The sequence below is a fragment of the Chaetodon trifascialis genome, chromosome 11, assembly GCF_039877785.1.
Source record: "Chaetodon trifascialis isolate fChaTrf1 chromosome 11, fChaTrf1.hap1, whole genome shotgun sequence".
NCBI lineage: Eukaryota > Metazoa > Chordata > Actinopteri > Chaetodontiformes > Chaetodontidae > Chaetodon > Chaetodon trifascialis.
The window spans coordinates 580,001-594,937 of NC_092066.1; the positions used below are offsets into that span (position 1 = coordinate 580,001).

The 14,937-nt window shown below is 48.4% G+C and overlaps 2 protein-coding genes across 2 annotated transcripts in view; one reads left to right on the forward strand and one right to left on the reverse strand.

The window, feature by feature from the left end:
- Positions 1-1,123, forward strand: part of LOC139339077 (erythroferrone) — a 6,749-nt gene extending 5,626 nt beyond the window's left edge. Inside the window, exon 8 of the mRNA XM_070974526.1 lies at positions 1-1,123. This exon is cut by the window's left edge and continues 166 nt beyond it. The gene's annotated coding sequence lies outside the window, so the exon portion shown is untranslated.
- Positions 1,124-2,947: 1,824 nt separating this feature from the next.
- cyp7b1 (cytochrome P450, family 7, subfamily B, polypeptide 1) lies at positions 2,948-12,854 on the reverse strand. Its single transcript, XM_070974429.1, has 6 exons — positions 12,716-12,854; positions 10,007-10,143; positions 8,101-8,712; positions 5,396-5,602; positions 5,088-5,266; positions 2,948-4,149 (listed from the first exon to the last, which is right to left on the reverse strand). Exons 1-6 carry the CDS (start codon positions 12,784-12,786, stop codon positions 3,856-3,858), a joined length of 1,500 nt encoding a protein of 499 aa, XP_070830530.1. The 5' UTR covers positions 12,787-12,854; the 3' UTR covers positions 2,948-3,855.
- Between the last annotated feature and the right edge of the window lie 2,083 nt (positions 12,855-14,937).

The following is a 14,937-nucleotide window of genomic DNA, read 5'->3' on the forward strand; positions in this document are numbered from 1 at the left end:
GTCTGGAGGTGAGCGCAGGCGTGAACGCACCTGATGAGACCGGACCCGGTCAGACGTGGTTTAGGATCAGGAGGATCACGGAGGCCTCCAGCTGACGCCATAAGTGAGCCGACACGACGCCGGCGAGCTCACGTGATGCCGAGAGGCTGTGCGTCAACAACACCTGCACGATTCCTTGTACAGGTGTGAGATTTAAGACATTTCAGCGCCTGCTGACACGCCGGAAAACAACCTGCACCGCTGCTTTCATTTAGCACGACACGCTTTACACTGAGTTTGAAATGTTCAACTTTATTTACACGCTTTTCCCGGACGTGCAGAGACTGAGACAAATGAGCAAGACGCCGAACGCATTGGCCATGTCCATCAGAGAGGTCTGTCCATCCGTCTGTCTGTGTGTGTGTGTCTCTCTCTCTCTGTCTGTCCGTCTGTCTGTCCATCCGTCTGTCTGTGTGTGTGTGTGTGTGTCTCTCTCTGTCTGTCCATCTGTCTGTCTGTGTGTGTGTGTCTCTCTCTCTCTGTCTGTCCGTCTGTCTGTCCATCTGTCTGTCTGTGTGTGTGTCTGTCTGTCTCTGTCTCTCCGTCTGTCTGTCTGTCCGTCTATCTGTCCGTCTGTCTGCCTGTCCTCGGTGTGGACTCTGTAAACACAGACGCGTTGGACGGACGAGCTGTCGTCAGACTGAGAAATGAAAGAGTCTTAAATGTTTCTTAAACTCGTCTCGGAGGTGAAATCATGTTGTCAGAGAAGCGAAGTTCATTTTGAAAGTTTGGTTTTCTTCATTCAATTCAATGCAGTCTGTTTTCATGCAGCACCATCTGGTGGACGTTGGAGGAACTGCAGCAGAGACTGTGGGTCTTCGTCTTTCATTGAAGCTCACTGAGCTCTGAGGCTGATGATGATATTCATGTATTTTTCGTGTTGAATCTTTGGATTGAAGTGGCAGCAAACGCAGACATTTGAGGAAGACGTTGCTCCTGAACATAAGACATGTCCCACAGAAGACAGCCTGCTCATCACAGGGTGTCCCAGGTGGTCTGTAATGATTATCTGATGCCTGTCTTCATTTTACTTTAATATTCATATTTATTCTCTGGATGTGATAAATAATTCTGATCAAACTTTCCTGCTTGCTGTCAGTGTTCCTTCCTCCTCTTCCTCACCACTTGAACTGATGATGAAGTCTGAGCACAAAGTGAAGAATCTAACCTTTGAGGCTCAGTCGGTCTCATCTGCGTGTCCAGTTCACAAATACGTCCAGGATGTGTTTAGCTTAGCTTAGCTTAGCTTAGCACAAAGACTGGAAGCAGAGGGAAGTGTTAGCGTAGCTAAGCTGCACAGACACACCACCTTCAGCTGCTTTAAGCTTTCTCTTTATACAAGTGGCCTCTAGAAAACACACTTTACATCATCCACACACACACACACACACACACACACACACACACACACACACACACACACACACACACACACACACACACACAGCTGAATGCACACAGTGTTTGGAGGTGGGTCGAGGTGAGATCATCATAACTCATAAAGTGGCGCCTTATGCTTGGCAGCAGGCCAGGAAAACACTCACTCACTCACTCACACACTCACACACACACGCACTCACTCACTCACACACACACACACACACACACACACACACACACACGCACGCACTCACTCACTCACACACACACACACACACACACACACACACACACACACACACGCACTCACTCACACACACACACACACAGAAGCTGAGTTACCGTACAACAAGGTGTGTCGACAGAATAATTAGGGCTGCATGATGGTCCCACTGACAACATGGCTCAGTGTGCACACGCACGCATGCACGCACACACACACACGCACGCACGCACGCACACACACACACACACACACACACACACACACACACACACACCTCTGAAAGCATGAGCAGTCGTCAGTACACCGTGTCCACGCTCTGTCGTTGGTGAACATGAACTGATAAAGTTTGGTTCAAACTGCAGCAGGTGGATCTCTAACGATAAACATGGAAGTTTTTTAGGTAAACTAGAGAAACAGAAGGACAGCGGGACAGATGTGTAAGACATGTCAGAAGGACGGCTGACATGAGGACAGACAGCAGATGATCACTGGTTATCAGTGACGCCGCTTGCGTGGGGGCAGAGTGACTGAGTGACGTGGGGACAGTGACGTGGGGACAGAGTAACGTGGGGACAGTGACGTGGGGACAGAGTGACTGAGTGACGTGGGGACAGTGATGTGGGGACAGAGTAACGTGGGGACAGTGACGTGGGGACAGAGTGACTGAGTGACGTGGGGACAGTGACGTGGGGACAGAGTGACGGTGGAAGACAAAAACAGTAAAATGATCTTGACGGGTTTCTAGTCTTCACTGGACAAACGTCTGACTGCACAGATGTCTCTTCAGACTCATCGTGGCTTCTGTCCACCCAGTGTAACACCACAGGGTGTCCAGCAGGTGTCCCCATGTTAAAGACAAACCGTCCTCAGCTCTCTGTCCTCCACTCATACAGTCCACATCCCTCACACTGTGAGAGCATCTGAGCGACTCAGGAGGACTTTCAACAAACACCACAAAGACACAACACAGGACAGACCTCAGTCCAGACTCAGCAGTCCACCTACACCTGGAGGACGAGGGACATTCATCTGAGGATAACCATGTTCATATTGAAGAGGAGACAGTCGGTTCAGACGTGAAAGTAGGAAGAAAAAAGAAACCTGCGTCCCATAAATGACACGAGCAGCATCAGTGACATCACCTGCTTCCTGTCAAACTTTGCATCTTCACCCAAAATAACCGAAACGTTTCACTTCCTGACAATCGAAGGTGTTCAGCCTGAACGTGACCGTGAGGAAGACGCGAAGACGCTCTTCACATGATATTATTCATTCATCTCTCAGCAACACGGAAGTCTGTTTAATGACTGATTACCTGGAATTAACTAGAAGTTACCTCACAGTCACTTTATTGATCGCTCAGTGTTTCAGTCATTAGAATAAAAGAAATTGGAAGAGACAAGAAAGAAAATACATATATATATTAAAACAAAATAACATTTTGTTACTGAGAACAATAAGTATACACATAGAACAGCAAAAAACAGACAATAAAAGGAGTATTTACAGGATTTCCATGTACACTGAATGAGGTCAGCAGTGAGCTGCAGGATAAATCTGTGGATCACGTCACATCATGTCTGTGTCTAAACCTTCTGATGCCCCAAAAATCCTCCAGTCACTTTTATTTTGGCACTTTTTGACTAATGGTTGAGTTTTGTGTTTGTTCTGTGTTGTCTGGTTCAAACCTCTTTATATATTCAGGGTTTAATATCTAGAATATTATTTATATTCAGAGTTTTAGGAGTTCAGACTCGCCAACAACCTGCTGTCACCCTTCAGAAATACTGAGCCGATAGCTGAAGACATCATGAAGGGTTTTATTTTACTGTGAAAACTGCGTTGATGCTGCTAGTGTGTTCTTTTTACAGTCAGTCGAATCGAGTCAAGTTAAACTGGTTTGGTCAGACTGAGTTGACCTGAGTCGAGTCGAGTCGAGTCGAGTCGAGTCAGCATCAGACAAATCAGGGAGAGTCGAGCCGAGATGAATCAGACTGAAACATATCAGATCAAGTCAAGTCGGGTTGAGTCAGGTCAAACTGACCTTATTGGGTGGACTTAAGTTGAGTCGAGTCACATAAAGTCATGCTGAGTCAGCTCAAGACGGGAGACCCTTCACATTGTTTCACAGATTTCTGTCACGCTCATCTGCATTTTGTCCTCTCGTCTGGGTGGACATGGATCTGGCAGATGAGACACGTTTGTCCTGCTTAGACCACACGCGGTCTATAGCTGAAGCGTATGTCTTCGGTGGGAGGAAGGATGCCGAGTCCGGCTCTGCTGGAGTCCACGGTGGCCCTGGTCTGGCCTTCGTCCAGCTGCAGGTCGAAGTAGAGCAGCAGGACACACAGGAACTGTTTGATCTCGTTGATGGCAAAGTGTCGGCCGGGACACATGGACGACCCGGAGCCGAACGGCATGAGGTAATACTTCAGCTTCTGCCCGTCCTTGTAGAAGTCCGTCTTCTCTCTGCCGTCCTGGACGTAGCGGTCGTGCCGGAACATCTGACGGTACAGAAACAACCACAACGGAGGTTTGTTCATCAGCTGCACTAAACACGACCTGGACCCACTGCGTCTCGGCCGTGGACGGATCGTACGAGTAGCAGACTCAAAGACAGAGCAGCGGACTGGCCGGCTCACTGTGTGAGCCACTGCACATGCTCAGTGACATTCAGCCGGCTGCAGACCGGGACGAGGTTGGGATGGAAAAACAGCTCGTCGAGACTCTGAATCTAAAATATCTTCATCAAAAGTCTAAACGCAGAGAATAATAAGTGACTTCAACACTTTTCATGATGGAGGTCTATGGGGAAAATGATGAGTCAGAGTCAAAGACCTTCAGCTGCACAACTACATCTCTTTTATTTGGCTGTTTGATGTTGCTGCTGTGACGGTGTCTCATGTCCTCTCGTATGCTGTCTTCCCCTCGAGGGACAAAAAAGGTCTGGACTACATGAAGCAGCGCAGAGTCGCTGTTGAAGCTGCTCATATACCATTTAACACAGATTCATTCATATAATCTTACAGTTCAACACAAAGAAGTATTAAACAACAATCCTCGAAACTCCCCTGAAAACACAAACACTTTCATCTGAATCAGTGTCTTTGCAGCCACAGACGCTTTAATTTGAAAAGCCTTTAGTGAATTTTAGGGGTTTCATGACTTCCTCCTTAAATGAAGATTTGATGTTTGACCTGCACGGTTTCGCAGCTTTTAAAGGCCATAAAGCTCCTCACATCTCTGACTGACATGATGTGTGTCACCGACAGGTTATTAGCTCAAACCCTTAAAAGGTCCTTAAACCCACCTGTGCAGGTAGCTGATCAAAAACCCTTTACATACACTCATTCAGTCGCTAAGTGTCCCCTGAGCATGTTTAAAGAGAACATCGGTTGGACTTTACGGCAGAAAGAAGCGTTCAGTGATTGATCTGTCGTACCTGTGGCTCCTCGTAGATCTCGGGGTCCATGTGCAAACTCTGAGGGTAGAGGACGATGATGTCTCCTTCCCTGATGGCCACCGAGCGCTCGCCGTCCAGCCGCAGACTGAAGTCCTCCTGAGCGACACGCATGTTCATGGAGGCCGAGGACAGACGCAGGCTCTCGTTGATGCTGCTCTCTGTGGAACAGGAACAGGAAGTCAGTCCTGTCACATGGTCCAAAGTGCATTTCAGTCTTGCAGAACATCTGCGCACGTATGAGACCTAACAGAGACGATATTGAGAGGAGTCAAAGAAAACGGAGGTACCCAGAAACAGAAGCTTGTCCAGCTGTTCTCTGCCGAGCATCACCTCTCTGTCGGCGCTGAACTCCATCCCGCTAGCCTTCAGGATGTTGAGGATTTCCTGGCGGACGACCTCCAGGGCCTCGGGGTGACTCACCAGGTGGTACATGGCCCAGAAGGTAGCGGGGACGGTGTTTGCCACAGACGCCCAGAGGATGGCGAAGTGATGAGCTGGAGTCAGGAGGACGGGGAGGGACAAAGAGTCATTCATGCTGCTGAGACACAAACCGTCTGTGACGGTACAGGACGTCACACCTGAGCAAACCCAGCTGTCCACCAGCAGCACCTGAGCGTCAGGCCAGAGTCCAAGCCCACCATCAAACGGATCAATCAAAAACTACACGGGGCCACCTGCTTAAAGCCAATGATCTCTGCCGGCCATCACACGATTGGTCGCAGCCTCATCCTCATCATCTTCATCATCATCATGACCAAAGTCAGCGATCGCTTCCTTGACCTTACGTACTTCTACTCTCATGCTATCGATGGCTCTAGTGGGTCACTGCACTGTCCCTGCGAGGACGAGCGTCAGCCCGAGTTTCTGTTGGCATAAACATCGACATGCTGAGTGATTTGCATAACGTTAAAGCAGAAAACTTAATCTTGGTTGGTGATGATCACATCTCTGATTTGGGATCAGATTGACACTCAGACGTGCTGTGTGAAGCTTTTGGTTTAGAGGCATTGCTGTAGTGACGTTCATGGCAGAAGTGCAGCTAAACTGCTCAATGTTCCCAACAATACACTTCATATTGACAACGCCATTAGCTAGCAAGCTATGCTAGCGCTAAACTGGAATAACAAAAACAACTGGATTTGAACCAGAGGAGAAAATTGGGTGCTTTCATGCACAATGTGACACAGTGACACTGAACACATCTCAAAGAGCTTTAACAGAGAACAGCGATACAAACTGAAGCAGAAGAAACAACAGACGTCTGCCGGAGGTCATTAATCCACCGAGGAGCTGTGCTGGGGGCTCCGTGGTGACCCCACAGTGAACCGTGCTCAGGTTTCATGGAGCTGCACAACAAACTGTTCTGTGAGGTTCACAGCAAACAGTTGAACAGACCACACGAAGAACAGACAGACGACTGACGAAGCATCACTTCAAAGCAAAGGTTCCAGTTTAGAGAAACGTCTTCACATATTTGCATGAACTAAGACACCACATGTCTCTCCTAACGGGTTATGTTCTGTAGTTGTTCTATATGGGGAGCTTTTTGAAATACTGTCATGCTGTATGCTCAAATGAGAAAAGACAGTTAAAAAGGTGATGATCGTGAGGTATTTTAGTCTTTGCGGGACAGTTTCAGTACTGTTGAGAGGTGCTGTATTTGTTTCTGAGCGTGGTTTGATCACTTGATGTTTGACAGTATGTTGTTCGTTCTTAATGTTTTGTATTTGTGAAACATCTTTAGCTCATTAAGTTCTGGCAGGAAAGAAGCTCGACGCTGTTCCTTCTAAACTCGGCACAGAGCTCTGGGACCTGGAGCTGCACTGCTCCATCTGCAGGTGGTCAAAGACCTCCTGACCACCGGACACTGTCCTCAACCACCTCTGTCCTCAGAACCCCACTGACCTCCCTCTACACCAGCTCCAGCAGGCTGGTGAAGTTTGCTGATGACACGGTGGTGGTGGGCCTGACGGGGGGCTCGACCTGGAGGAGGTGGAGAATCTGACCTCGTGGTGACAGGCCAACAACCTCTCCATGCATGCTGGGAAAACAGAGGAGCGGTCCACTGTGCAGGACTGCAAAGCGCTGTCCAGCCCCGCCCCCACCTGGGCCCACACATCAATACTTTTACTTATTGACAGTAAAATAAAGGAGGCCGCTCGCAGTGACAAACCCACGGACAGGAAACCATCCAACTCTGCAGTCCTGTTCTGTTACCGTCATCTGAACATTACACATCACAGCAGCCCTGAGGCAACGGGCCAGATCTGGACAATTTTAAGACAAAACCAATTTTAAGACAAAGAAGACGTGGGAACTTCAGTGAATTAAAGCTTTACACTCTGCTGTTGTTATTCTTTCAGGCCTGAAACGCACACACCTGTAGACAACCATTAGCTCTCACAGTTGTTGGAGGCCTCCAAGCAATTAGGGCAGTTAGCACCTCAGCAGTGCCCAGGAGGTGAACTGGCACCTCCCCAGCTACCAGTCCACACTCTGTACTGTGGTCTGAGCTGGACTTGAACCAGTCACCCTGGTTCTGGTCAGTCATAGGCTGAGCTACTGCCGTCCACATGGATCGGTAACAGCTAAAATAAAGCTAACTGAGGGTGCTTCTGTAGTTCCAAAAAAAATCTAACAGTGAGACGTCCTCGTAGCAGATGTCGACCCGTCGTTTTCAGGATTAGGAATGGGTCCAAAAAAATCTGACGTCCCTCTGAATACTCTGAGAGTCAGTGGTAGTTTCTTTCAAGCATGACTAACATCCTTCCTAAACTTTAACCAATAGTTTTGCTTGCCTTTCAGAACCAGATCTGGACCGCAGAGGTGGCAGATCGGAAACTCTTACCCGAGCTGTCCAGAGGGAATTCACATATGATCTACGTCAGTACGCCGACTGTCACGGCAAACGTCTGACAACTGGTAAGCATTAACTGGAAACTCCTGGAGGACTTTTGTTCAATGGGGACAAAATCAAACTGGTCTTGTCTACCTGCTTTATCGACGTCCCTCAGTGTCTTGTACTGGTCCAGCAGCTCCAGACGTCTCTTGATGAACATGGAAGTATTGGACCAACACGACATCCTGTGCGGCAGGAAGAAGTGGATCAGCTTGTCGCGGATCGCCTTGGTCTCTCTCAGGAACCTGATAGGGACCTTAGCAATGAGCAGTGGAAACATGGTGTCGAACCTCAGAAAGTCCTCCCTCAGCGCGCCCATCCCGCTGTGGCGTCTGGCCAAAGCTGGCTTGCCGTAGATGGTGAGGAAGGTGGCCTCGAACATGACGGAGCTACAGAACTCGTACATGCTGCCCCTCCTCCAGCCGCCCTCCTCCTCCGGCCTCTCGTCCAAGTGGTCCTGACGAAACAGCAGCATGAGGTTACCCATCATGCTCTCTGTCAGGGGTGTGAGGTTGCTTCCCTGGAGTAGCTGGAAGGAGCGGATAACCTCATCATGGAGGCCGGGCGAGTTCCTGTTCATGATGGGGGGGTAACCGAAGACGATGGGTGCCAACGAGTCTGACAACTTGTGGAAGTCCAGCTGCCGGCCATGTTTGATGATGCTTGGATACATCAAAGGGTCCATGACGAAAGTCATGTATTTACCTGCAGAGGGAGGAACACCTGAGTGAGGACGGCCTCTGATTCGTTCGTGACGTGTAGAAGAGAGAGTGTGTCTTTCGTTCAGGCCTCAGTCGCTCTCACATTTTCTCCACATCCTTCAAACCTGAACTGACTGCGAGACAAAGGAAAGGTGCTGAACTGGGAATCTACTGCCTGTGGTCTGAATTATTCTTTTCTGCGTTTCCATGCTGTGGAACAGAATCTCATGTGGTTTCATTTAATGACTGTTTCTTTCCTGCGTTCAGTGCGAAGGTCTCGGCTGATACGGATGAGTGCTCTGTGATGTTCTGGATCTTCTCGATTCAGACTGGACACTGAACCTTTGAGCTTTCTCATCGAGCTCAGATTTGGTGAATTTGTGTTCTTGACCTCTGAGAACGGAGGAGCTGGGGAGTCCAACGGAAGCTATCATTTTATCTGTGTCACCGTCCAGTAACTGCTGGTCTGCAGTCAGTTTGAGTCAGTTTGAGTCAACGGTACAATGAGCTGAATCAACTGTGTGAGCATTGCCTTCACTTAGGGACTGGCTAGCTCAAGTGTTTGTGTCCAGTTGTCTACTTTTAGCTCCCCTGCATTTAATACCTTCATCCCAGCTTTCTGTTCATGCATTCAGTCTGTTTCTTTGGTCGAATTCGCTTCGGTTGCTCTTTGACGCCTGGCGGTGAATTAACGAAACTGAACGTTGCCTGTGGAACTGAGCTCGGCTGTGACTTGACAGGCTAGCAGCTGTTATTTATTTGTTCATTTTGGAGAAGCATAGAGCAAACCCAGGAGGCTGAAACAGTCTTTTCACTGTGAAGATGATGTTCACAGACGCTTCGGTAGGATCACACCGTACTGATTGACTGGTTTGTGTGGAAACGTGTGCACATCAAGATGACCACAGACATGCTGGAAAGCTAGCAAGTCTAACACTTATACTAAAGTTATCTTATGGATACCTTCATGTCGATGAAAAAATAAGTAAAATAACTGCATTAACAGATAGAGCAAAGTGACTTCATGAGAAATAACATGTTGCTCGTTTCAAAGACTTGAGAGTTGACCTCTGACCTGCACACACTGAATATCAGAGCGCAGCCTAACTTGTAGCTGGAGTCCCTGATGGACTCCAGCTAACCCTAACCCTATCTAAACCTAACCTATCTAAACCTAGCCTATCTAAACCTAACCCTGTGCTTACCCTGTACTTTTCTACTTCTGCTTGAGTAAACATTTCCAGGACTCTGCCCTCACTGCAGTCTGGACTCCATCAGGGCAGAACTGGAGAACCTACCTGCTATGTGCACCGTAAAGATGTCTCCAAACTTCTTCTTCTGTTCTTCGAGAAAAGTGTGAGCATCTCGTCCAAACTCCAGAGCTTTTCCAATGAAAGGAATCCAGCCTGTTATCAGCGGAGGCTCGTCATCTCTTCTGCAAAACAGAAAAAGAGAAATCAGCGCCATGAACTGTTTCGTATAGCCGACGTCTTCTTCGCTGTTTTATTTCAGCCTGTTCATTTCCTGAAGTCCGAACTCTCATCTTCAAATGCTGATAGAAGTGTAGCACTGACCTCTGCTCCTGCATCATTTTCATTCATTTACCAAACTTTCAACACATGCCAATGGTCTGCTGGCATTAACAGATCGCATCATGGATTCTGGACTTCAGCTGATCCACTTCTGTAACGTGAACCATGACAAACCGGAGGACAGTGGAAGCTTAAAAAAGCCTCCGCGTTCATCCAAAAACTGTTCATGATCGGAGAAAAACTGCCCAGTTTACATCCATACATACAACACGTACAGAGGGCGCGTCTGAGGGGAAGAGAGCACAGCAGACTGCCGCCATGTCACCTGAGCGCACACCTGGATGGCATCTGTTCTCTCTGCTGTTCTTTAACAGTGGACCGGGTTGGGTTCAACCTTAATGGACGTCATGCTGTTTTGGCAGACGTCTGCGGGCTACCGTTAGCTGACCTGTGGTTAATGCTAGCTAGCTGCTAACTCATGAAGAACTCATGAACTTCATGAACTAATGAAGCTGTAATTCAGTTTGTTAGTGGAAAGTTTCAGCTTCTGTCTTTCGGAGCACTGATCTTAAATCAAATCTAAGTAAGACTTTAGTTTATTGTCCTTGTTGACAAGTTTGAGCTCTGTGTTTGGTCTCCTCCAGCTCCTGCTCTTTAGCTGCTAAATGCTAAATATCCAGCAGCTGGTCTCTGACTGAGTCTGTCTGCTGTTTCTATTCAAAGCTTTCAGACGCACAACAAGAGAAGAAGAAACCTCACTGAGGTGAAACAGAAACCTCACGTCTGAGGAGCAGCTGGAAAACATTAAGAGTGGAAAAACCCAGCAGGACACGGGGGAGCTCAGCTGATCTGAAGGCAGCAAAACCCCCAAACCGGCGATAAAGAAACTGTCCAACAGAAGGACAAACCGAGTGTTCCTTCTCATGTGTTAACACGGCGGTTCCCAACTTTTACAGACAGCGTAAACTTACTGCATTCAGACCGTGTCATGTAAAATCAGCGTAGATGTGTCTGTCGTCTCAGATCTCAGAATTATCAGCAAAATGTTGAAGTACTGAAGTAAAAGTACTCAGTAAGCAGTAAAATGGCCCGTCAGAGTTTTAATGTTCGAAGCTGCAGAGAAAACTTCTGGTTTGATGAAATACACCTTAACCTTTTACCTGTCGTCTGTAAGTAAACCTGTCTGTGTCACAAACAATCCATCACACTCAGGTGATCCATCAATGCTCAGGTGATCCATCCCCAGGGAGCAAGGAGAAGGTCTACCTGGGGACGATGTGAACGGACTCAATGATGAGCTGATACTAGTTAGCTGCACTGATTAGTTCACTGAGACACCTGCAGAGGTGAGCAGCTGTGGAGGTGAACAGCTGCGGAGGTGAGCAGCTGTGGAGGTGAGCAGCTGCGGAGGTGAGCAGCTGCAGAGGTGAGCAGCTGCGGAGGTGAGCAGCTGCGGAGGTGAGCAGCTGCGGAGGTGAGCAGCTGCGGAGGTGAGCAGCTGCAGAGGTGATCAGTGAGTCCTGTCTCTGGAAGTCATTTTGTCTTCTGATGTCAAAGAGCATGAACAGCATTTTTAGATCTTTATTAAAAGAGGTTTGGTACCCGTGGACAGCAGGTAGCGGAGACAGACAGGTGTTTGTCATCTGGCTGAGATGTTGAAGGTGTGCAGCCCGAAGCTCTTCATCTGACTCTTTGATGAACACGAGCGCTCGATTCCAAACTCAAACACAGCACAAACACCTGTGACTTCACAATAAAAGTACACTTATGCTTTGCCACTCTGATGCCTTTAAAGTGAAGGTGCAGTAGCAGGAAATGTTCCATATGTGTTTGCAGTAACTTGACACTTCTTTTGGGAATGTGACTCCCCGGAGTCCATAATACTGCAATAAATAAATACTGTAAAACTTCAGCGTGGGCAGCGGGGCTCACCGCTGAGTGACCTCGTTCAGCAGACAATGACACTCATTCAAGTGATGATGATGAGGAGGAGGAGGAGGAAGAGGAGGAGGAAGAGGAGGAGGAGGAGGAGGAGAAGAATTGTCTCAGCCTGAAAATCTTCATCCTTCACTTTCTCACAAACAGGCAGCATCAACACATGTGGAGATACGTGGTTTCCACTGGACAGGAAGGCCACGAAATACACTGAAGAGTAACGAGTAACTTAAGCTCAGACAAGTGTAATAGAATAGAATTACATTTACTCTGAGATGTAGAAAATACTCCAGTACCTCGAATGTATAATGAGTACTTTTACTGCGAATACTTGAAGTACATGAAGCTGACAGTCCTTCTCTGCCTTTTCCTTGTACTGCAGTATTTTACCACTCCTGTACGCGTACTTGTACTTCTTTCACCGCCGCCACTCAATGAGAGTGAACACTTGGGATGAGACGATGTACACATGAATAAGTGACCAAACTCTCTCCGGACCCGTGAGACCCGGTCCCGGAGGCGGACTCGGACTGAACTGACCTGTTCCGGCGGCGGAGGACACACAGGATGAGGGACAGCAGGACGAGCAGGACCAGCAGCAGCGGGGACATGTTCCTGTTTGAGCCCAGACCCGCAGACCTACACTGATGCGATCCCAGCACTCCCACGCAGTTCAAAGAGCTACACGGTGCTTCCGGTCACCGCCTTCAAAATAAAGTCACCGTGGTTTTTCCGCCTCTGGATGAAATCTGCTCTGCTGAACTTTTCCTTTCAGTGATTTGTTTCTGCTCTTTTTATTCATCCAACCATTTGAATATTTATCACAATCGAACCGTGAAGTCCTGAGTCTGATTACACTTATCAATTTATTGATCAGTTAACAGAACTGATGGATGTAAAGTGAAGGAGTGTGAGTTGCAGTGAAGCATCAGTCACGTGGTTTGACATCGGCCCGAATCGATAATTCTCATAGATGACAAACAATAGAAACGTTTGCTACATCAGGGCCATATTGCAATGCACTGTGGGTAATCAAAGCAGTGATAATCAGGACACTCATTCACACGAGGTGCAAACACAGAGAGCCGCAGATCAGACGTCATCACCCAGATCATGGCTCAACACCAGAGCCTGATGACATCATGATGACATCATCAGGCCACAGGAGACACCTCACAGGGCCAACGAGGACCAGCGTCCAATCGGTGGAGCGCCTCTAGGGACGGTCTCAGCAGACACGGAGCTGTCAGGACTCGTTGTGAAACACAAACATTCCGAGTTTGTCTGAACATGAACGCAGATCCTCGTGAACAGGAAGTCATTCCAGCAGCATCATCACGGCTCTGCGGCGTGACGAAGGCTCCCTGCTGAGACCTGCACGGGTTCATCTGTCTGAGGCCGATGACTCAGCTCCGACTGGAACGCCGCATCAGACAAGAACACGTTTCCACGAGTTCAGTCTGAAGCTACAGCTCAGACAGAAAGGTCTCAGCACGCCTCAGCACCTCCTCTGCAGGCCTGAACCAGGACGAGTCCGGGGGGGCGAGGGTCTCTGCCCTGCATCCGGCTCTGTGACGACCCCTCCACAAAGATCTGCTGCGTCCACAACAACAAACTGTGATCAAACATCAGATATTTCTACAGTAAAAATCACGAAAGCATCATCAGATAAACATTCATCGTCTGACAAACTGATCGATCAATCAATTAATCGTTTCAGCTCCACTCGTTCAAACTGTTGGAGTTCATTTACAATAAAACATGTGAATTTGTTTTGTGTAAAAATGTGAATTTGTGAAGTGACTAAAGCTGTCGGACAAACGCAGCGCAGAAGACAAGTGAAGTACAAGTACCTCACACTTGTACTGCAGTACACAACTTGAGTAAAAGTCCTCCGGCTCCAGATGAGGAGTGAACAGCTGAACACCTGTCAGAGCTGTGATGCTGGCAGAGAAGAACAGGTGAGTTTATCTGCAGTAACAAACAGAGACTGAAGGGGCCGTGGACGCAGACGGACCACAAGGAACTGAGGAACCGGCTTAGAACCGGACCTGGTCCCAGTCCACTGACATGTGGACGGGTTCGCTTTGGTGAGCTGCTGACCAAAACCGATCAGCCACGGCACTGAACCGCTGGCAGGTGGAGCTCACGGCGCCGACCTTCAGTGTTGATGCTGATTGGTGGAAAGCGACAGGAGACCAGTTCAGATCTGAAGATCAAAACTTCAACACTGTCCAGACAGAAGTGGGATTGTTTCTAAAGAGCGTCTGTGTGCTGATGAGGTGTTTACTGCCTCCCTGTTTTCTCCAGCGTGGCCTGAATGAACTGCAGTAACCTCTCAGCATCCAAACAACACGCCAGCTTTTCCGTCCCGAGCTCAGCGCTTTGTCTGTCAGCCCCGAACAAAAGCCTCCGTTCAGCTTGTGTTTGGTTCAGGAGTCGCAGCGACGCTCGCCGCTCAAAGAGCCTCATTCAGCCCCCACGGCCCCCCGAGCCTGATCCCACCGGACAGACGGACAGACCAATGCTCTCATGCTTACCGTCCAAACTGAACCAGGAGCAGCAGCAGAGACTGAGGAAGAGGCTTCAGGTCCTGCAGATCTGACAGCAGATCAGTCCAAACTGTCTCCGTCTGACTGAGACGTCACACAAATATCAAACCTGAAAACACATTTTTAGAAAATATTTAAAGTGTGTTTTTAACCACAGAGTCTGAATCTGGAGAACGTCTCTTTACTGTCCTGCTCGTCTTCGTCTCTTTA